At 42.7% G+C, this 23,888-nt stretch overlaps 1 protein-coding gene across 3 annotated transcripts in view; it reads left to right on the top strand.

Annotated features, from left to right (window-relative positions):
- Nucleotides 1–2,066: 2,066 nt before the first annotated feature.
- slc9a1a (solute carrier family 9 member A1a) overlaps nt 2,067–23,888 on the top strand; it is a 30,464-nt gene continuing 8,642 nt past the window's right edge. For all 3 annotated transcript variants that reach the window (XM_068735058.1, XM_068735059.1, XM_068735060.1), the window contains exons 1-8: nt 2,067–3,142; nt 13,366–13,838; nt 14,676–14,926; nt 16,323–16,540; nt 17,680–17,882; nt 20,392–20,481; nt 22,368–22,438; nt 22,736–22,912. In XM_068735058.1, coding sequence (XP_068591159.1) covers nt 2,872–3,142; nt 13,366–13,838; nt 14,676–14,926; nt 16,323–16,540; nt 17,680–17,882; nt 20,392–20,481; nt 22,368–22,438; nt 22,736–22,912 — 1,754 coding nt within the window. In that variant the 5' untranslated portion in view covers nt 2,067–2,871. The remainder of the gene's footprint in view (nt 3,143–13,365; nt 13,839–14,675; nt 14,927–16,322; nt 16,541–17,679; nt 17,883–20,391; nt 20,482–22,367; nt 22,439–22,735; nt 22,913–23,888) is intronic.

A 23,888-nucleotide genomic window follows, 5' to 3' on the forward strand; every position in this document is an offset into this window, starting at 1 on the left:
ACAAAACAATCTTTCAGTCATAAAGAGTGATAAAGACATAGACAGAGACAGAAAAACGGCACAGACAGTTTGTCGCCTGAACTCTATGACGGTGTTTTAAATGCATGTGTGTTGTGCAGGACACTGTTATCAACACTGACCATACCTTATTAATGTTTCCCCCCTCAAGATCCTTCTGAGAGACTAGACATGATCTCATTCATATGTGTTTAGAAGTTTTGCCTCAGAGCAATTAGTGACTTTATAGTTTTGCCTTCACTGGCTGGTCTCGTCTCTAAAAGTCCAGAAAGCAGCTATTTGAGCACAAAACTATACCGTATTTTTCGGACTATAAAGCGCACCGGATTATAAGGCGCACTGTGAATTAACGTGTCTATGTTCACACATAAACCGCACCGGATTATAAGGCGCATTAAGCAAAACAACACAGTCCGGTAAATCAAACTTTATTCAACTCAGTTGTAACAACAAATACCGGTACAGAAAAATACACTCACTTATCGATTCATTCCTCTTCCACAAATCCATCGAATTCTTCATCTTCAGTGTCTGAGTGAAACAGCTGTGCGATTTCGGCATCAAGAATGCCCGAATCCCTCTCGTCATTTTCCGAGTCAGTCTTGTTGCTGTTATCGGTACTTGGCTGTTCAGTGATGATTCCAGCTTTCGTGAAAGCTCGGACGACAGTTGCGACCGATGGTTACTTGTTGTGCTTATTGATCGATTTTGACTTTTAGTTTAGACATTACATTTCTGTTACGGGGCCGATCAGGTAGTGACACAGCGTACCGTAATGCTCCGAATATCCATTGAGCGGAGCGGCTTCGTTGCTTACCAAAGTCGTACTCGCACATTTCGACAGATTTTTGAGCGCATTGTACCACATAAAATCGATCAATAAGCACAACAAGTAACCATACATAAGGCGCGCTGGATTATAAGGCGCACTGTCAATTTTTGAGAAAATTTAAGGATTTTAAGTGCGCCTTATAGTCCGAAAAATACGGTAATCAACCCATGTGTCTCTTCGTGGTGCTAATTGTTGGAGCAGAATACATAAGTGGAAACACTTCTCAACAGTTATTACTGTAATTTCATGTTAGATCACACTAGAGATAAATGGGTTGTTTGGATTATTAAAAATCAGAACTACCTGTCTTTATTTTCATTATCAATTAATCTGCGATATATTTTCTTTATATAAAATGTCCGAATAAAGAATGTGTGCTGGTTTGATAAGCCTGGTGTCACTTCAATGCTTTTGTAATAAGTTTAATCATGTGTTACTAAGTCTGAAAGGTGTGGTTGGAGGTCTACTAGTATTCACTAGTTGAGTCATATAGTTTCCAAGGCCACACCCACAGCTACACACCAGGAACAGACAACAGTAATCAGGTTAGTATGACTATCCTTATATATATGTTGGTTCAATGTAGCCTCCATGTGACCCCTGACCCCTCTTAGGCAAACATAATGTCATTAAAGGACATTTATGGCCAGTTTTCCATTCCAGCTAAGTCGATTCCTGCAAATGTATTCACCCCCACTCCTCTGGCATGACATTTTTGAATATCACTGCTTGTAATGCTCGGTCACTTCATGCTTAATAAGTATTCGGATCATGGAGCGATCTTGGTGTCCGCAGGCATAATTTCTATCATCTGAGTTAACGTTTTCAGCAGAGCAGTCACACTAATGGTTGTAAGGAGAGGTTAAAGCGAGCATCGACAGTATGTATTCAGGCTTTCAGTGTGGTTCAATTAAACGACTATGCGCTCTGGGCCTCGGGCTATAATTGACCCTGACCTTTCGACCTCCCTGTGAAAGATAACAAGCAGAATCCACAAGAGATTAACACAGTATCAGATTACTGACATTGACAAAGGAACAGATGTGCAGCGTAAAACGGAGGAACTAGTTTCAGCAGTTATGGAGATGCTATTATTTTTCCTTCCTCACCAGATACCTTAAACCTCCATTCCTATAGGTGTCACTATAGTCGGCTATCCCTCCTCCCCCTTCCACTCCAAATCCTCCGACCATCCACCAAACCTCCGCGAAAAGGGTGTGCGTTTTGAAGGTTGTATGAAGCTAAACACCACCGCTGACAGGAGCAGTCGCCTCTTGCCTCCACATCAACCTGGGACGAGCCTCTGAAAGCAGAGGCGGAGCACACCCCTCCCTCCCCTCTATCCTCCCTCTGGACCGAGCCCCCGACCAAGGTCCTTGTCCTCCTGGGGAAACACGGGTGGAATAGCCCGGACGCGTACGCGGACATTGATATCAAAAAGTTAAACGATACATAGGTGCGCACGGGCAAAATGCAATGTGGCAGCAGTGTGGCTTCTTCTCTTCAAGGTCAGTATCTGAGCACCGCCGCCGCCTCACGGACGCGTTTCTCGGGCAGTCGGAAGGAAGAAGAAGAAGAAGAAGAGGCGTGGATGGGATGGGATGCCGCTGTGTCTCGCTTGCCTCCAGCATCAACGACATCTTTCACCAAGGAGGACATTGATAAGTCACTGACACTGGAACTTGTTAAGTAACGTTGTGAAAACCACAGAAAAAAAAAAGAAAGAAGAAACTCTTCCAAACATCTTGGCGTTTCCTGCTTTCTCTCAACGGCCTGCGTCGCTGGGACTGTTTACCTGGCTGTCAGTCAAGCGAGCCAACGTCACCTGACAGAATGGACGTTTGGTTCGGTTTAATCTAGTCGAACCGACCGTTGAAGTCAGTTAGAATGTTCTACGGTTGAAACTTACGTAAACGTAACATTACAAAGTTGTATTCAACTCCCTCGAACTTGCCTGGCTTACAAGCTGACTTTTAGTGTCTCATTTATTTATTTCTTTTTTTTTTCGTTTCTTCGACACCATGCCTTCGAGGACAGGTTCACAAAGTCTTACCGGTAACGGTAAGAGTCTACCGGTGCGGGGGCTGCTCGTGCTGGTTGTTTTGGTGTTATTTCCCCTCGGAGCGGCCAGCTCTCCGAATACCAACCAACCGGGAAATGTGGACAACCATAACGTGGAAAGCTATAACTATACTAAAAAGGCTTTCCCTGTGCTCAGCCTCGACTACCATCACGTACACACTCCCTTCGAGATCGCGTTATGGGTGCTGCTGGCTTCGTTGATGAAACTAGGTGAGTGTCGTGTGAATGTTGCCTGTGGTGCGTTTTGAGTTCATCTTAACCAGGAAATGCTAACTAAGGGTTAGGTTATCGGGTTGGCCACAGGTGTAGTTGTCATTGCAGGTAAGTTGGCACATTTGCAGCTAGTTGTCCACGTGCACAATATGCCTGCATATCAAAACAAACAAAGGTAGAGTCTGTTTGTTTTTTTTATCAGGAAGGTATTTAATCAAAAATCAAAAGATTCAGATAAATCCAGCAGAGATCTATAAATCACACAGGTTAACATTACATGTCACAACACAATGTTTGAGAGGAAGGTCAAACCCGTCACTTTACAGTTGTAAGATAATATCTGAACACCAGTCCACCATGTTGCCTTGTATTCTGCACACCAATGGGAGATTCCACTGGTATGCTGACACAGCAAGTCGGACCAGAATAGCTCAATTTAGTTGGGCTGAATCTATACTGCTGGTGACGCAGATTGCTCATCAGATCCATCAGCCTCGTGTGGTCGGAGTCTCTGTGCTTGTGCTGTCCTTTCTCCTTGATGCAGTGATGACTAAGCACCTTGGTGCAGCGGTCTGGACGTTGGACAACAGCTATTTAGCAGACAGTGGAACTTCCTGCTACGCCATTGTGAGCCAAAAGCCTCGAGGCATTGTCATGAAGGATGTCTCAAAAGCATTTTGAGTTGAACCGCTTCCCAACTCGGATACACACTGAGAGACTTCTGTCCAGCTCTTCACTTTCCTCTGCTTGCTTTAGTGTTTCCTCACTGTTGTCCCTCCTTGGTGCTCTTATTTCTTTCCTCTGTCTTTCTATACTGTCATCAATGCCTCCTCGCATTGTGCGTTCCACAAAACACTGCATTGTCCCCCCTGCTATCTTTTTCCGAGAGCCAGCAGCTTGTCCGTTGCCGGTGACATCAGGGGGCCTTACTGAGCACCAGCCGGTAGCCAGGGGAGGGTATACCGCCTCGCTGTCTGGGCGAGGAGCCCGGTGTCTCCCGGGAGGGGGGGGGGGGGACAGGCAGAGAGGGACCGTCCTGGCTCGGGACCCTCTCTGTTTTCGGCCGCAGCTCAAGGGCATGGAGGGAAAACGAGAGATTGGGATGCTGAGAGAGAGAGAGGGAGTTAAAAGAAATGAGACGGGACGAGTGTGATAGCAGTGACCTTAAGCCTCTGATTATCCCAGGATGACTGAAAATGGGCAGTTGGTAATTTAGAGTGGCTACTAAACATTGCTCAGCCGTCTGGTTCAAACCTTCCGAGCCTTAAAGCACATCCACACAGTCCATTTATCTCTTTAACAGCCCTGTCACTGTTCGTGGTGCCTTTCTGTCCTTATTTCTGAATACTTTTCTGAATTTGATTAAACCCGGTGCAGAAGATTTTCATATAAATCAAAACCCAGGGGATGCTATTTAGAGGGGAATGCCCTAACAGTGGCAAGGTCCTTATATTTATGAGGCATCTTCTGTTTTTTCTGTATAATTAGTCTACAGACCAGTACCACTCATAAATAACAATGCTTTATTAGCCTTTGAATAAAAGGCTGTAATTGGCGCTGGAAAACCTGCGACACAGTCCGCATAAAGTGATCCTCTGTGTTTAGGTTGTGTTTTGAAAGGTCTGCTCGGGTATAATCAGGAAGAATTAATGCTAACAAGCTCAGCCATTATCTCAGTGGCTTTGTTCCAATTTGATTTTGTGAAAGTAATATGTAACAAGAAACTCATAAACAGGTTACAGTGTAGCAGGATGTAGTGCTTTCATAGTTTATAGCCTCATCAAACATCCACCGGGTTCCAGACTTTCATATTGACCTTTCGGTTTGGTGAGATCTGATAGTATTCACACAAGTAAAACATGAATGGGCCGTTGGACACACCTTTATGGTAATTACCTTTTGTCCAGTGTTTCCCGTCCTTCAAGCGAAGCTCCGCACAACATGTCTTACAAGTCCCGTTAGTCTCGCCTTCCATTTACAATTCAAAACTGGTGAAACACTTTAAAGAGAGGAAGTGTGTTACTTCAGTGTGGAAGGCCAGGAAAGCCACACAGCTTCTCACACACACACACACACACACACACACACACACACACACACACACACACACACACACAGTTTCTGTTATCTGAGGGTGTTCTTTTTCTTGCGGCTACCTGAACCTTCATTCCTATGAGTAGGAGTGGAGAAAAAAGACAGTGAGCATCGACTAAATAGTCTAAAGTGACACAAAAAGTATTTCATGTGTGAAGTTCTGTTATGAAACTGTTCAACACAAATTGAATCGCTTGTAACTTTATGGAGAGTGTTGCATCAGATACACGATACAATACCAGCCAGACAATTCTATGGCTGCGGTGGTTTAATAGTCGTGAGCACATTCTCAGCAGTGCTGCAGTTTTATCACCGTGGTTGTCGAGAATGTTTTAGCGGAGCAAATAAAGGATTGAAATGCTTGTTATCAATGCAAGCTTTGTTTGTGATTATCAGTTGTAATTATAGGCGAAGCACAAAATGACTCACTACTTTTGTCCAAAGGTGAAATCTATTCGAGCACATAAAGTAAGTAGAAGTACCTAAGAAGTCATAATATATTACATTTATTTAGACACTGATATGTGACATAAGGAGAAATGCAAAAGAATACACTCACTCGAGGTTTGGGAGTGAAACTATGCATACAAGTGCAGATTTTGAAAGCATGAACTGAGTGTCCGTCGTCAATGTTATTTAGTAAGATATGGCACATTCAGAAGACATAGAGCGATTATCCATCAGTGTTGAATACTGCTGTTTTACCCAGATATCATCAACAAATCATATATTTATTTGTTTTTATTGGATGCTACACTGATTAGTTTTTTGTTGTATTTTTCTGAAATATGTCAGCTTAGTTTTTTTCTTTTTTTTTTTTTCCATTTTTGTTGTTTGTATTTCTCCTCCCTGTGACATTTCTTATTTTTTTCTATATCTGGATTTGTCTTGGAGGAAAAAAAACCCACTGCCAGATGTTGTCAGTTGTTTTAATAATCGCTGAGGAACTGCAAACCTGCAGGTTGTTTTTTGTCTTGTAATTACCAGACACGACTCTGTGATCATCAATCCGTTTTTTTCACAGTGTGTTGTTGAATTTGTAAAACTGCGCAGAGGTTTAATTTTGTAAGCCCCATACTCTCTTGATTAACTCTGTTTCATGAATGCTGCCATTGTTTAGCTTGTATGTGTAGAGTAAATGGTTCACTAAGAGACCTGCCCGTTCCTTAAAGGATTGTGTTATCTATCGTAAACAGTTGATGATAACGAAGGTGGGAGACATTATCAGAACCACTGGGTTGACCAATAAACCCCCTTGTGTAATGACTCCATGTGTCCCTCCTAGTCCCTCCTGCCACAGTTACTATGGATACTCTTTCAAGCAATCACATTTTGTCGATGAATTTGAAGCAGTGCACTAGAATCAACCAACATACTTAATATTAATGAAGACTCTCTATGATCTCTATAATCCATTTGTTGTGGTGGAGTTACCCATTTAGAGATAAGGGCCATAATATGGTCCTTATCAATAAAGCCGGCATGGGACAGATTCCAGGTACACCATTAGGAACCACACCCTTGGTAAAGCTGGAGTAAACACATCTTACCTTCAATGTGTTATTTAGGTTGTGGCTTAGCACAGACGTACATGCCCTTAATCTTAGAAATAAATGCCTTTTGCCTCACATTTGATAACATGATTCAAAATATACTTAATCTAATTTAGGTAAATAGCTTCTAAAGCAATAATGAATATTGATTTGGTTTAATGCTTCTCTATTCTGTGCATGCATCACAGGTTTGCAAACAGTAATCATCATTTTCAGGTGTCATAGGCGAAGGACGTTGGAGCAATTAGTGGTTTCAGTTGACACACTGTTATCTGTTTCATTAGTAGACCGGTGGCTCGGTCTCTTTACCATCATAGAAATAACTTCTCTTATCTGAAATACTGTCGTTCCCATGAAACGAGACTATTTCTTTTCAGAATCTACTGGTAGTACAGTGTTTTTACTTTAGTTTCCCTCTAATGCTACATCTTTAAATGTTTCTACACCACACTAACTGAACATCATCACGAGAAGACCTTTGTACAGTATTGCCTGTAACAGACATTTGACACCGTCACTGAATTCTACCCCATTCAGTAGTTGTAGAGACTTATAGTGAGGATCAAACCTTTCTGTTGCTCAGAATCATGACCACGTGAGGACTCACCCATGTGAGCCGGTATTGTTGTGCAGATATGGCGTCAGGGGTCATACTGACATACACCAGCAGCAGCAAGCCCTTATTAATAATTTAAACCAACACTGGTCTTGCACGAGCAACTCGAGGAGCGCAATGATCTGCATTAAACAATCAAACGATGACTCACAAAAGCTTAGTTTGTACTCCAAAAAATAAATGTGTATCTTGACCTTCCTGTGATCTGAGTGTCATGGTGTTGGAACGCCGGCCAGCCGGTCCAACATCTCGATTAGTAGGGAAAAAAAGAGTCAAACGTAATCATCAATCACCTCCTTCAACAAAGCCAACCGTCTAAATGTTTTCTCTCTTTTGTGCTTGCTTTAGTCCGGTAGATTTGGTTTGCCTGCAGTGTACAATTAGTCACCTGGCAACAGGACACAGTTCCTGGCTTTGGGAATGGTCTTGTGCAGCGAGTACCTGGCTCTGCTGACACTGGGTACACATGCAGAAGTGAGAGGGCTGTTACCCTTTACTGGTTTTCAATAACCTTGCTACATAAAGGCACCCTCAGGGGGGGCAGTGGGGCAAGGACACAACGGCTGCCGTTATTGACAAGAAGCCACAATGAACCGTCTGATCTTGTAGTTCTCTTAAGATCTTAAGACTTCCACATAATGTTTTTCTTTCTTCCTTTTGAGTCCACTTAGCGCCTATCTCCTTCATACATACGTCTTGACAGCGCTGCAGTTGTGCACCACGAGTTGTTCTTTGAAGTTCATAAGCCCTCGTTTTCACTTATCTTATCTCCTGCGGCATGGCTCTTCACTGACGAGCACCGAAAGGCCATAATCGGACTCACGCTGGGGAAATTTAAGAATGTGTGAACTGTCACCACTTGGAAATTTCGGTCCTCCTCCGCTGAGCCTTTTGTCCCGGGTCCTGTATGTGTTGATGTTTTTTTAGAAGGATCAGCATTGAAGCCGAACGGGCTTTTTGTCTCATTCCCTTCCTGGTTGTCTTCACTTGTCCCTCCTGGTCACCCTTGAATGATAATGGGTCATTTAGAATGTGTCCAGTGTTGACTGTGCTACTGCAGTAATACGTTTAGGTCCATCCAGTCACGACCTGTTTGCTCTTCCCTTGAGGACACCACTGCCCTTCTTTTTTTATTAAAGGATTGGTGTAAATGGATTTCACTGCAGGGCGCGGCCATTCAATCAGTTCGGGTATTTTCTACCCTTGAGAATTGAAAAGATGTTCCTCTGTGAGCTGCTGGGTTTTATTCCACAGCTTTTTGCTGAGATGAGCCTGAGACTAAAATAACACATTGACTCAAGAATGTAAGATCTCACGCTGTGACTGATTTAGGATTAATCTTTTTTTGAAATATGAGACTTGTGAGGCATTGCTTCGATACGGATGATGATACGTAATTCAATTGAATTTGGTATCTTGATAGAAACACCCCAACAGAACTTCAGATGGTGTGTTGGTACCATTTTCAAAAGATGATCACAGTCTTTATATACTGCTTATCTTTAATTGCCTGATTCAACTTAAAATTCTAGTTTGGTGTGGCCTATTTATGGCTCATGACTCAGGGAGTGGCAGCTTAAAGTACTCTGGCTCAGGTTCATTACCTAATGTCATTGAGAAGGACACTTCACACAAGGAATCATGGGACTCCTTGTCCTCTTAATAATACCCACACTTTGGTTTCCTCGTTCAGTTATACTTTGTTTAGTACGATAGTTCTATCATGAGTATCAAAACGCTCTGCTTTACCAGAAGGTCTCCATTTGGCTGCTTATTGGACAACAGAAGTGTATAACTAGGCCGCTCACAAGTGTACCTGATTGGGTGCATGGAGGATTCAGGAAACCCTGTCTGTTACTGAAAGTAGTCCCTGTGGACTTTGCTGAAAAACAGCCTGTGTTTATAGTCAAGTGTCAGAAGTTGTAAAGCACATGTTGTACGATATTAGAACTCAATTATTAGGATTAAAATACACCATGAGGTTTCATAGACTAGCGTAGGTAATGAATCAAGTTAGAAGTGGGGACATTTTCTCACAGACTTCTATACAATCTGACTTCTCTTTGCAACTATAGGAGTTGCACACTGCTGACTATTAGAAAGAATGTGAGTTTAAGGTACTTCTGCATTGGACCCGGACTTTGCCGCCTTATCATTTCTTAGATCATATTGGTAAGTTGCTGTCTTCCTGGACTTCAGTTCCTTTCAGCAGTGGCTCTTACTTTTATCCAGCTGTTTACAGAGGATGTTTATTTTTTCCTGTGAACAGCAGTGCAACCATTTGCAAACATATGCAATATGTTTTCTGAGAAATGTGGAGCAGAAGGCCCCTCGAGGTCTGGCTGGTAGAAGTAAATGCTATTTGTTTGCGATCTCATAACGCCTTGTTGTAAGCGTTGACTTCTGCTGCATCATCGGGTTGCAACAGGTGAACGTGCATGTCTCCCATTAAAGATAATGCTAAATGCATAAGCTCTTCAGCATACCTCATGCACATACATGAAGTGTTGCTACATTTAAATTGTTAAGAGGGGGAACTCTGGATTCCTTGCAATTCTTTACATCCATATGTAATAAAGCAAATACCGGCAGCATTATGTAAAACATGACCATACATTGTGTGGAAGGCCTGTCACTGTAATCTGTTCTGGTCAACCGGGAACCAATTAGCTCACTGGAGTTGTGCAGGCCCACTTATGAGATCTGGTGTCCCCCGCACTGATCTCTGCGGTGTTGAAGTCTCAGACACTTAGACGCAGCTTATTAATCATGTAGCGGTGTCCATAGGGAGTTGAGATGTTGTGAACTATATTGTGCTAATTTAATGGCGTCAGTTTAGCTTTTGTTTTGAAGCAGATTGATGCTTTCTTCTGAAGAGACATTGTGCCGTGGATGGATGGTCTCTGAGCTAGCTGTGGAATTTACATCCTGCTCGCTACACAAGCCTTCAGGGGGGATTCACGTAAGGGTTCTGTTTACTGTGCTTCAGTTATCACAGAACATCTTTGTTAACCCACCTGGCTGCGAAGCCTCTGTGGACTTGTGGGTGGTTTTCTGTTTTCTATTTGAGTGCATCGAAAAGAGATGAACACTCTTTCGCTGTGGGGGAAATGAGGTCTCCTTAGACCATTTAAGACAAAGACTCCCTCACTATCGTTCCTCAAAGCTCCAGAGTTACAGCTGCATGCAGCTGCACAATCCACAGGCATGCACTTGTTGAGCTTGCGTGCCGAAATAGTAATAGTGCTGTCTTCAAGTATGAACGCCCCTCCCCTTACCTCAGATGTCTTGAATTATTACAGAGAATTTCTGATGCTACCAGGAGTGACACGAGAGGGTGGAGCTAAGTACAACCGAACGCTGAATAAGACCTTTTTAAGCAACCGAAAAAAAGTTACTTTCATGAACTGAAAACACATGTGAAAGGGCTAAAGTTGTAAGACGAAAAACACGGAAATCTCCCAGATTGAACAACGCCGTCGTAGCGACCTGTCAATCACAAGGTAGCCGCCCCCTAAAGCATACCCTGCTCTATCTATTTTACTAACGGGACCATAATTTGCTAAATGAGCATCATGCTGTATTGAAGAGGATTTGATACTAGCGATTGAGACCATAAACTCATGCTCACAATGTTTACTGAGGTAACAAATCAAGACTGGACATCTTTTTGTAACCAGAGGAGTCGCCCCCTGCTGGCTATTAGAAAGAATGCAAGTTCAAGGCACGTCCGCTTCACTTCTCAGACACGGAGGTTGCCGCCTGCCTATTACATAACAATGCAATATGATAGTACGTGCATTAGCTGCTCCACCGTCCTCATTTTACATATGTAAGCAAACGGGAGGGAACACGCCCTGTGGCTGCTGTGCCAGATGGTGCTGCTGTCACTGCTCCCTCCACTGTTGTACCAAAGAGCTTCAACTCTGTAGTCTCCTCATCCCCTGAATGTGGTCACTTGGCAGCCAATGACTTGCTGACTTGTCATGTGATATCATATTTTGACAATTAATGTTTTGCATATTATTTCCATGTTTTCCTTAAGAATTCCCCAAGGACTTTGTGTTGGCACCAGTACCTCCACAGCATACAGTACACTTCTCATGTTCTTTTCATAAACTATACACCTTCAAGACTGGAGACATGTATTATTATGTTAATCACATGGTGAGAACATAAGTTCTTTAAAGGTTTTCTGTTACAGACAAGGTAATAGTCTAAATAAGCAACGGTGTGCAGGAAAGCCTTGACGGTTCAACACAGCCTACACTAGAAGCCGAAGTGTGTTCCCACTTAGTTCCTAAGAAGAACTTTTTCTTATCTGAGAGTTCTATGCAAGGTAGAATCTGCATGCCAGCATGGTGCTAGTACTCAAAGAAGTGTGATATGTCACAACTGATTGCTCTAGTAAAGTTGTGTAGCAAGTATTCAGTTCTTGGGAACCTTTTGGGAACCATTCCAATTTCCAGGTAAATCACTCCCTCGTTCTTGTTCTTTGTCTTCCTCCATGCCGCTGCATCTTATCTTTTTTTTTTTTTCCGTCTGTGGCTGCTGTGCCAGATGGTGCTGCTGTCACTGCCCCCTCCACTGTTGTACTAAAGAGCTTCAACTCTGTAGCTGTGGTGCTTATTGATAGTTTTAACGTGTGTGCTTTGATCCCAACACACAATGGGTTCAAATTCTGTTCATCCATTTGAATGTAAAATTTTAGGGGCAGGGTGGACGAACAGCTGTAGCTTCGGGCATATGTTTCATATCTATTTATTTCTTTGCATAAGATTGTTCAGCCTGTGTGTGAGCATATAGCCATACCTGGTTCATATTTCTCTGTTTGTGTGTCTGTGTTATTGCAGCATGCAGTTCACTGATACAGTGCCAGCTGGAAAATCACATGTCCGTGTCCTGCTGTAGTGTGTAGTAAATATAGCCGGAGAATAACTTCTCACTATGCGATGCAGGCTGGTGTCTCTTTGAAGTCTTCATCTTCGTTTGTTTACTATTGATGCGCAGGCTGCAGTTGTCCCGTCACCTCACTGTGTATGTAGCCATGTCTGTGTTTTATAGTTTCAAGTGAGACGTCACAGCAGCTCAGGGGTGACGGTGTATGTGTTCCCGGAAGTCTTACTGTTTGTAAAGACATTAACAATCTCTCGGGTTTCCCCACAGAGCTGCTTGTGCTGTGCTGTGACATGTGAGCCACGCGGCCTCGAGCAACAGCACATAATTGCAAAAGGTTATTTCATTTACGTGGGACTCCTCCAAAACTGGATTAGTACGTAAACAAGAAGACAAATAGAAGTTGAAAGATTCTCATTTCGTTTCACTGGCAGCACGTTTTCACTAGTCTCCTCATCCCCTGAATGTGGTCACTTGGCAGCCAATGACTTGCTGACTTGTCATGTGATATCTTTTGGCAATTAATGTTTTGCATATTATTTCCATGTTTTCCTTAAGAATTCCCCAAGGCCTTTGTGTTGGCACCAGTACCTCCACAGCATACAGTACACTTCTCATGTTCTTTTCATAAACTATACACCTTCAAGACTGGAGACATGTATTATTATGTTAATCACATGGTGAGAACATAAGTTCTTTAAAGGTTTTCTGTTACAGACAAGGTAATAGTCTAAATAAGCAACGGTGTGCAGGAAAGCCTTGACGGTTCAACACAGCCTACACTAGAAGCCGAAGTGTGTTCCCACTTAGTTCCTAAGAAGAACTTTTTCTTATCTGAGAGTTCTATGGAAGGTAGAATCTGTTGCCAGCATGGTGCTAGTACTCAAAGAAGTGTGATATGTCACAACTGATTGCTCTAGTAAAGTTGTGTAGCAAGTATTCAGTTCTTGGGAACCTCTTGGGAACCATTCCTATTTCCAGGTAAATCACTCCCTCGTTCTTTGTCTTCCTCCATGCCGCTGCATCTTATCTTTTTTTTTTTTGTCCATCCATGTCCCCAGGGTTCCACCTGATTCCTCGTCTGTCCGGTATTGTGCCAGAGAGCTGCCTGTTGATCGTGGTCGGTCTGCTCGTGGGGGGGCTCATCAAACTAGCCGGAGAAAAGGTCCCCCCAGTGCTGGACTCCAACTCGTTCTTCCTCTGCCTGCTGCCGCCCATCATCCTGGATGCCGGCTACTTCCTGCCCATCCGTCCCTTCATGGAGAACCTGGGCACCATCCTGATGTTCGCCGTCGTGGGGACCTTGTGGAACGCCTTCTTCGTCGGAGGTCTGCTGTACGCCGTGTGCCAGATCCAGCCTGGCAGTCCGTCCATCCTCAACCAGCTAGAGCTCCTGCCCTGTCTGCTGTTCGCCTCCATCATCTCCGCTGTGGATCCCGTCGCTGTGCTAGCCGTGTTCGAGGAGATCCACATCAATGAACTGTTGCACATCCTGGTGTTCGGCGAATCATTGCTCAACGACGCCGTCACTGTGGTGAGTGACCAAAAAAAGGAAACGTGTGGCTGCTAGGAGGCTTTCATGCTTCTATTTGCTTTATTGTTTCTCCAATGAAGTAGACCTGTAGAGTAGGAATACATGTGCCAAGATGTAACCCGCTTGCTGTAGCCTTCAGAAGCTCATATATCCTCACAGCCATACTTGGGTGGTAGTTGTAACTCTGGTGACCAGAGAAACATTAACGTTGTCTCCTTATGAAGAGCATCAAGTCTTTTGTAAATTAAAACTGAAGTGTTGTTTAGCTCAGCAGTCTGGGAAGCAGCTAAAAATTCCCTGGGTGTTCTCACCGGATCAGGTTGTGTAACCACACAGTTAGACTTAACCTGTCAACACACAGATAGTGGTCTGTCGACTACCCTGTCACTACACAACAATCCCCAGCTATCAGCGCAACAGCACCATCCTCAGTATAAAGTTACTTCAGTATCATAGCTATCCAAGGCACCACCTTTAGCTTCAACGACCGGTGTTTTTGACATCAGCTATCGCAACACTTGTGTAAGTGAATGCTGTGTTACATAGTGAGATATACAATATAAAGTATTTTTTAATCCATTTGGCATAAGAAAAAAATTCAGTTGTGTTTTCCTTTGCATAACAGTTCTAGGATGTGCTCAGTTTCTACATATTCAGTGAGTCAGAACCTGAAGATGTAACAAAAATAAATAACCAATCTATTATCTTTTACCTTTTTGTTTTTGGGATTTTAGAATCACTACAGCTGTATGAGATACACTTAACTTTTTCTATCATCCTATCAACATCCCGTTACTTTATTTCTAATACTATGTATTCATGCTCCTCTTCTCCTAGGTGTTATACCACCTGTTTGAGGAGTACTCGGGTGCCGGCACAGTGACGCTATTGGACTGTTTCCTGGGAGTCGTCTCCTTCCTGGTGGTTGCGCTGGGTGGCGTTCTAGTGGGAGTTATCTATGGGTTCCTGACCGCCTTCACCTCCCGCTTCACCTCCCACACGCGTGTCATAGAGCCACTCTTTGTCTTTGTGTACAGCTACATGGCCTACCTGTCAGCTGAGATGTTCCACCTCTCTGGCATCATGGCGTAAGTTGGGTGTATTTACACATTTTCAGAATGTACTGTATAAATTAATTGTTTTGTTTCTGTACAACCCGAGCGTCATTTTAACCCAACTTTACTGTATCTATTCCATATTCATATTTTAAAGTTAATTTACCAATTTTCTTCAAAAACAACCTAAATTGGTTTTATGAGGAACAGAGTTTACTCATAACCTTGACCTTGTGCATCTTTAAGTTTAAGTTTACTGATTTTTAGCAACACTATTGGTGTGTATGTCTGCAACCATTGGAAGGATTAAAATAAAATTGGACACATCTTAATTACTTTCTTTTACATATGTAGCGCATGCTTTCAGTAGATGTCTTTTAAAGCCTGTTAGAACAGTGAGACCAGAATCCTTAAGACTGACAGTTCTTTGTGCCTTCGTCCAGCGTGTGTGAGCTACTTCATACAGGTTCCGCATTTACAAATTCAGCATCTCGTGTGTCATGTGCGCTCTCTGGTATCTGTGTACTCCAGCTGTCTCAGGGACGTCCCTCTTGCATCACATGTTTTTATTATGTGGATCTTCCCTCGGTGACGAGATGTCATGGTCGATGTACAACCTTGCCACTGCGGGGTAAACCTATTTCAGTCATTGCCCTGACAGCATCTCAACTGTACATCTTGGCAGATTGCACTCCGTATAACCAGCAGTATAAGGAATTCATCCGATCCAACGTCACCAAAACCAAGCCTTAATTTATTGGCATCCCCAACATTCTCTGAGGTGCCGTTTCTCATCTGCTCCTCAGGTTTTTTTTTCAATCTATTTCCTGTTTGAGGTGCTGGGTGTTATTGATGTTGCAGACAGGAGGGGATGATGTACTGAGACTCGGGGATGTAGCTTCAAGGACGGTCTCTTCCAAAGCCTGTGGCTGTCTCCTTGCTCCTCGGTTCATGAAGAAAAGGCGAATCGGCTCACTGTGTGGAATGAGGGTGAATGTTGAGTAGCCGCTGAGGCTTATGGGACATGGTTGCCGTTTATTTCTGTGCCTCTGGCCTTTGACCTACAAACATTGCTTCACACCAGAATGGAATAAATAGAGAAGTGACGACCAGACGGGGAGGGAGACATCTTTGTTGGTGTCACGTGTTTCTAAAATCAGTTTGGAACTCTGGGTATCTACAGCACTCCTTTAGAGGAAGCCTCTGACCCCCCTTCTTCTAAAGTTAGGGTTTCCTTTTTATTATTTGTACTTTGCTTCAATGTGTGTTTCATTTTCGATGACATCCAGCATTTACAACACATTTGGAGACATGGAATCTATGAAAATTTGTTCCGTAACAGTGCATATACTGTGTGTGTATATATATATATATATATATATATATATATATATCTCATTTGACAAACATCTGCCTCTTCTCCTTCCAGGTTAATAGCTTGCGGAGCGGTGATGCGGCCCTATGTGGAGGCCAACATATCCCACAAGTCCCACACCACCATCAAGTACTTCCTGAAAATGTGGAGCAGCGTCAGCGAGACACTGATCTTCATCTTTCTGGGTGTGGCCACGGTGGACGGACCTCACTTCTGGAACTGGACCTTCGTCACCGTCACCGTCATTCTGTGTCTGGTGTCACGGGTCATAGGTCAGCTGCAGTGATTCTCACAACTTGAAGTAAATGTAGTGGTGCCATGCTGGTGTGTGTAGCAATACTGCGTGAAGAGGAAACCGTTAACCTGCAACAGAGGAAGTGTTGTTTGTTTGTTCTATTGTCAGTTTTTTGGGTTTAATTCATGCAAGATCTCTTTGATGATGCGGTTGGCTTTTATTGATGAATCTTTAATGAAACAATCACTTCATATTTCATCTTGAAGTGCTTTTAAATTTAACCGGTTTGTCATCAACTGGGCTTAAATGCAAATCAAAAAGCACAACAAAAATAAGTTGCTTTGTATTTATACATCTTCCAAAGACGCGTATTATAGTGCACTTTGAAGTGAGATGTAGTTTACACAAAGGAAGTCTTTGTCTGCAAAAAAGTCCTTTTACTCAAAAAAAAAAAAAAAAAAAAAAAAAGGGAACAAGGAACTGTCGCCATCATGTTTCATCACACAGCTGTCAGTGTGTGAGAAGGAGCACCGCCGAGGATTTCCGGGTGGACTTCAGGCTGTCACAAGTCCTTCTGTTGCTGGTTTGTCATACTAGAGTTATTAGTGTCGTTGGAGAGAGAGATATGGAAAGTGAAAGAACGATGAGGCGAGCAGTACTGAGTTCTCTGTGTGACATTATTATTATTACAGCCTGAAGAGCTGATGAGGCATTGACCAAACATTCCAAACACAAATATGCTGTCTGTGGCTGTTGCAATCAGTAATCCTGCACGTGTTACATGCATCACATGAGACAAGATCTTGTGATGGAGAACAGTTAAAGTGGTATCTTTTGCAGTACTACTTTCCAAAGTATGCCTTTAGAGTTTTGATCTTGATATTAAATTAAAATAGCAGACTTTGTTCGAGATAGATTTGAAATGGTGGCATTACCACGCATGATATTTGGGGCAAAAGCAGATGGGATTATAACTGCGATGGTCACATCAAGTCTTAGTAAGCTGGCTTTCATAATTGTAATAATGAAATCAATGAAAAGCACATTGAAAAATCTTGTTCCTGAAAGTATTTTAATCTGACATGAAAATACTTTCTTCTTATTGTATTAACTTAACGTCTATCACACGCACACAAAGTCGCAAACCTCCCGTTCTCATGACGTTGTCCTCCTCAGGTGTGGTGGGTCTGACCTACGTGATCAACAAGTTCCGCATCATCAAGCTGACGACCAAGGACCAGTTCATCGTGGCCTACGGTGGCCTGCGAGGCGCCATCGCCTTCTCTCTTGGCTTCCTGCTTAAGAAGGAGCAATTTCCCATGAGAGAGATGTTCCTTACCGCCATCATCACCGTCATCTTCTTCACGGTCTTTGTTCAGGTAAGAGCACTCGGTTTAGGTTTTAAACAGACTTTCCTCATGCGTTAGCCTCGTAATGGGATGTTATCATGACCACAGTCAATGCACAATGCAAAGAGATTCCTATGCTGTGGCTCTTAACTTGAAAACATTACAGTACTGTTGGTCCTCTCAGGTGCACCAAAATTCCTTTTTTGTGTATTATATTTTCCCAGTAAGTCTAGTTTTTCAGTTTCAGATGACATCACTGTTTTGAATTCACACTGATGGCTCCACTGACAAAACCAATCCATCGCAGAACAAGCGTTTTATTTGCAACCATTCAATTAGACGTTAAGAATCTCATCAATTTTACTGGTAATAGTGAGGTTTGAACATCAAAGGCTCGTGGATTTGCATTCCTAGAAAAAAAAAGATCCATTCGTTCTTGCATCAAGTGGTCAGACGTTCTTGATCTTTTTGGTCTTGAAGTAAACAGCTCCAGCTGGTTTGGGGAAAATGTGATTTCAGCTTCTCCTCTAAAGTACGCCGTCAGGCAGCCAGGTGGAGGTGGGCTCATTAGTGCATCAGATCTAAAACACATGCAGAAGGAACACAAAATGTGATTTATGTAGACACACATTCCTGCTGTCCACATACACATAGCATACAAACACATTACACAAAGGCAAGGGGAAGACAGACAGGCAGTGACTCCATGCATTGAATGCATCTGCCCTGCCCCGTCAGATAAACCTGTCCCCTGGTGGAACTGTAGGAACATTCTGGAGGCAGCTAAAATAGAACCCTGAAGACATGGAGTCTCTCCTCAGAGGCGAGATCAGAAACATGTTTTATTCATGCTGCTGGATTCGGCACTGGCAGCGTGAGAGGAGAGAGGAGAGAGGAGAGACGCCCCGTTCACCTTTCCATGTGGAGTTCTTTAAAAGTATGACTCTGTGAGAGTGGGGTTGTCTTTTTATTCGGAGGAGAGTAAGCCTCGATGGTCTGAAGTGAAGATCTTTATCATAATAATCATCTCTATGACAGTTTACAAGTCATATAATAAACGTTGAATACCCTGATGGATGGTATTTCCTTTTCTTTTGTTGGAATACTTTACTTTGCGGAATACTTTATTCCGGTATAACCAGTTAAGAAAAGTGTTGGTTCCTTTGCATGCATGCCTGATAGCATGACTGGATATTGTTAAAGAGCTTCAGTCATTCACTTTAGGTCATTACAGTTAACCAGATGGTCGGCTTAATCTCTTTAAGAAGCAGAACGAGACGCTGGAGCTTTTAGGTGCAGACAGGCACGAACACACACACACACACACACACACACACACACACACACACACACACTCACTACTGGTTATCATCAAGTAGTAGCCAAACATTAGACTGATGTTTGATTTTTCATTTCTCGAGCCATTCTGTTGTGCCAGTGCATTTTACTGAATCCTGCCGACAACTGAGCAGAAATGAACCCTTTCTAGTAAAACGACAATGGAGTTTGGTTTGTCAGCTTTCTAAAATCAAAGTAAAAGTAAAACAAAGTTTTGGTGCCGGAACGTAAGAGGAAAAGAGATCTTTTTGTCTGAGTTGTTTGCTTATCAACCCAAGATGCATGGTTGGAAACACACCATTTGCTGCTTCCCAACCATTTCACACAGGAACAAACACACACTGTGTACACACTCCGTTATAGTAGTTGTTGATGATGTATGCACTTATCAGTTGAGTGTGTTTACAGTCACATCCCCCCCCCAGAGGCGACCAGCAGTGCTGAGAAATGAAGCCAACAGGAAACCTGCAGTTCCTCAAATGGCCACTTGACACAGTGGCAGCAAAAATGATTCAACTAGGTCCATATTTTGTGATATAATTTCTCCTGAGATTATAATCACAGTGACAGCCTTGTGCTAACAACTCACTGATATGAAGAAAGCACTTTGTTTTACTGCGATTGAAATTGCATCACTCTCTGCCTTACTTTTAACCACTTGTGTATTTAAAAGAATGTCCGGGGAACAATGGAAACACAGAATGATATTGTTTTGAACTGTCATAATGAGAAGGATTTCACTGTGTTTATCTATATAAGAAGTGGATTTAGCAGATCTGTTAGAGATTCAGATCTTTAAAGCTGAAATCTGTAGCTTTCCACACGTCGTCACTCTCTGAAGTGGTGACATACGGAAACAACAGCAGGGTTTTGTGAAAGGTTGTGTGACGACCTGTGTGTGTGTGTGTGTGTGTGTGTGTGTGTGTGTGTGTGTGTGTGTGTGTGTGTGTGTGTGTGTGTGTTTGTTAATCATCCGTTTGGGAAGTGTGACCGATATCAGTTATCAGAGTATGAAGGTGTATGTGCTCAAAGTAGCCTGACACACTGAAAGATGATAAAACATTACAGATACCAGTTTTTGAACCTTCTCATTTCATCCTTGCACAGCGTAGAGTTGTCGATAAGACGGCTGCTTCTATCTTTAGCTGAGGTCAGGAGGTGAATAATGAATAACGCTTTGTTCCTCTCATCCCTCTTGCAGGGCATGACCATCAAGCCCCTTGTGGAGCTTCTGGCAGTGAAGAAGAAACAGGAGGCCAAGCGGACGATTAATGAGGAAATCCACACGCAGGTAAGACCTTTCACCTTCAGCCCTCATGATCAGAAGCTGAGGACTCCTTGATGGTTCATACATATTAATAACCCTTTAGGTATGCAGTTGATAAATTAAATGGTAAAATGGTTTGAAAGGTTCGTACCTCACAACATTAAATGAATGTGGTACTATTATACATTACTGTCAGTTGTATTTATGTAAAATGTGACGTCTTTTTTCCAGTAAAAAATCACACTACACGACTGTCAAAGTCGTCACATCGATGTTCTGTTACTGTACTGTTAATGACGCTCTGAGGCCATTTCTGGATCGCTGCTTCCACCTACTGGCTGTGTGGTGGTACTTCATCTCATATATTGTAGTGTTCAGTGTACTTGTACAGCGCAGTGACTCTCAATCCAAAAGATTAGAAAAATGACCGTCTAGTTAAATATAACTCTCTCACACACAGAGTCTTGTATCCACTTTCTGGTACTCAGACACACCCGTGAGTGACCACCATGCTCCACAAGAGTGTTTTTAAAGCTATTAATACAGCTCAGATATGCACACACACACACACACACACACTCACACTTCCTCTCTGGGGCTTTGCGGCAAGTCACCAGTGCTGGAGGCTAGAAGAGAGGCTGTCTAAATGGCTTCTCCTCCGCTGTAAAACACCAGTGAAGTGTTACTCAAGCAGCCAGGTGACGCACCTGTCCCCACTGTGGAAAAACAGGTGCAGCAGATCCTTTCCAGCAGCTTTTAGTGTTTTTCACTAGCTGTAGTTCTAATTGGGTTTGTGAATAACATAACTAAACAGTGCTATTAAGACTTGATGCTCACAATGGCGACGGTGTCACGATAAAGGTGATGAACTATTCAATATAGCCCTTAAACTGTAAGATATTGTTCATAGATCGGCATTAATCGTACACAAATGGACACACAGTGAACTGGTGAAAAAGGAGAAGCCCCAGTGTTGAGATGTTTGTAATAACACATCTATGAGCCAGTATTAGTGTAAGTAGAAGAGATTTATGATAATATATCGCTGTGTTATCTCACCCTCGGTAATCTAGAGAAACCTTTCATACTGTTGCCACTTTTTAAAAAATTCATTTTTCTCCGCCACCCACGCAGTGCTGGCCAGTCTGTACATAAATCAGTGTGTTCTGACAAAGCAGAAGTACATTCTGTGGCTCTGCTTAATGACTTGTTCCCATAGCTACGCTGCCTGTCATCTGCAGGCTGAGCCTGAGCACCAGGGGCGACCTGCGGCCGACAAATGCACCGGTTCATGTCTGTGGTTCTCTGAGCAGGCGTGCTGCCACTAGATACATAGATACATAGATACATAGATACAGACAGACAGGCAGACAGGCAGGCAGGCAGACAGACAGGCAGACAGACAGGCAGACAGACAGACAGACAGACAGACAGACAGACAGACAGAGACACGGTCCAATCAGCCACCCAGCTGCTGCTGGTTTTCTCCCGGCACCGTCACTTTAAAGCTCGTCCTCTCCTGCTGCTGTTGATAATGATGTTGTCTGGCAGCGTGTTTTCACTGTGAGGAGCGGTAACTGCAGGTGAAGCGAAAAGGTGTGAGATGCAGCTGAGTAACGTCTGCGGTGGACTTTTGCGTAATCACAGTTAATAACACTGTTGATCTTAAATTATAGTTTATACAGCAAAAAAAACATTTTGCATTTTGCCTCCAAGTACTTAAGACATTGGAAAAAAATGGCAAACTATCTGTCCTTGACCAATTAAATTGCTCTAAATGACATATGTAGTACATATGCCTGTGAATAAAGTGTCTTTTACAACATATTGAAACACTCCTCAGAGAAGGCAGAGGGTCGTATTGAAAGCCCGATTCAGTCTTTTTTTGTTTTCTTTCTTTTTATCCCCAGTTCCTTGACCACCTACTAACTGGAATCGAGGACATTTGTGGACACTATGGACACCATCACTGGAAGGACAAGTATGAACTTAACAGTCATAGCTTTTGTGGTCATCTGAGAATCATTTAAAAATAATGTTTAACTGAGAGAAATTGTAACTATGAAGAGTTTTGTATTTTTCCTTTTTATATATCCATCGTTGAAATGGTCATTGGTTAGTTATCTGTCATAATCAGCTAATAGATTTAACATTTCCTTTTCCTGTAATGTGCACCATGTGTCAAACCTCTCGCATCTCTCCCTCTCCTGTTCTTACTCCCACGGCTGTCTTTGTCCCGTGTCTCCGTCTTCACCCGTAACTCATTTCCTCCTTCCAGACTGAACCGCTTCAACAAGAAGTACGTGAAGAAGTTCCTGATTGCCGGCGAACGCTCCAGGGAGCCTCAGCTCATCGCCTTCTACCACAAGATGGAGATGAAACAGGCCATCGAGCTGGTGGAGAGCGGAGGGGGAGTCAAGCTGCCAGCTTCTATGCCTTCAACCATTTCCATGCAGTAAGTATGAGTACACACTCCTTCTGTCTTCAGTTGCCACACTCGGAAAACCCAACCGGTCCCAAATTTAAGTCCTTAAACTTGAAATATTATTTTGGCCACTTGGGGGGAGCAGAAACAACACAATATTCACAAGTCATCACCTTTTTTAAATTGACTTGGCAAAATTGTAAACAAGTAGTTACTTAATTACACATGCAGCAGTCATGTTTGTGTCCACCTGATGAATATTACACCAATAATCCCTCTTTTAGCTTTGATTTTGGTCCTGAGGGAAATATCTGTCTCTTTAGCTGCTAAATGCTCTACTACGTTCATCAGCTTGTCACTAACTGTCTGTCTACTGTTTGGGGCTGAGCAGCTAGTGTACAGTGAATTATTATTATTATTATTATTATTATTATAGCATTTTTGACCTAAACAACGCTATAAGAGTTGAACAAAACCTTAAAACTGCAGGCCGGACAGCTAAACAATGAGCTGAAACTTGCTACATCTTCATAAAGTCAATGGAAGCTGCAGATTAGTGTTGTAATTCTGTGAGTGTCACCTTTCAATATGCCATTTAATACATTGTAATTATAAAAGTTATTGATTGCAGAAGATTTAAATGTTTTACAAAAAATAAAATACCTTCCATATACCGATTAGATCAAAAGATACTTTGATGCATTGTGATATATTCAGGCCCTTGAACCACAGTAGTTTCTGTCAAAGCTGTAAATGAAACAACCTACTTTAAAATCACAGTCGTTTCATGTTTAATAAGTGGATGGCTTTAATGACTTCATGAGTTTTTATTCTTTTTTTCATAGTTCGATTAAAAAAAGTCTTTTTAAGGAAGATTGCACAACCTTACTGATTTCATCCAGAGACGTCATGGTGGGTTTCAGGGTGGAGAGGCTGCCTGATGATTGGAAGGTTGCTGGTTCTTTGACGAGCACTGATGTGCTCCAGTTGTTTTGTAGCCAGTATT

Source organism: Cebidichthys violaceus, unplaced genomic scaffold (assembly GCF_023349555.1).
Source record: "Cebidichthys violaceus isolate CVI_PGR_0920_01 unplaced genomic scaffold, fCebVio1.0.p SCAF_7, whole genome shotgun sequence".
NCBI lineage: Eukaryota > Metazoa > Chordata > Actinopteri > Perciformes > Stichaeidae > Cebidichthys > Cebidichthys violaceus.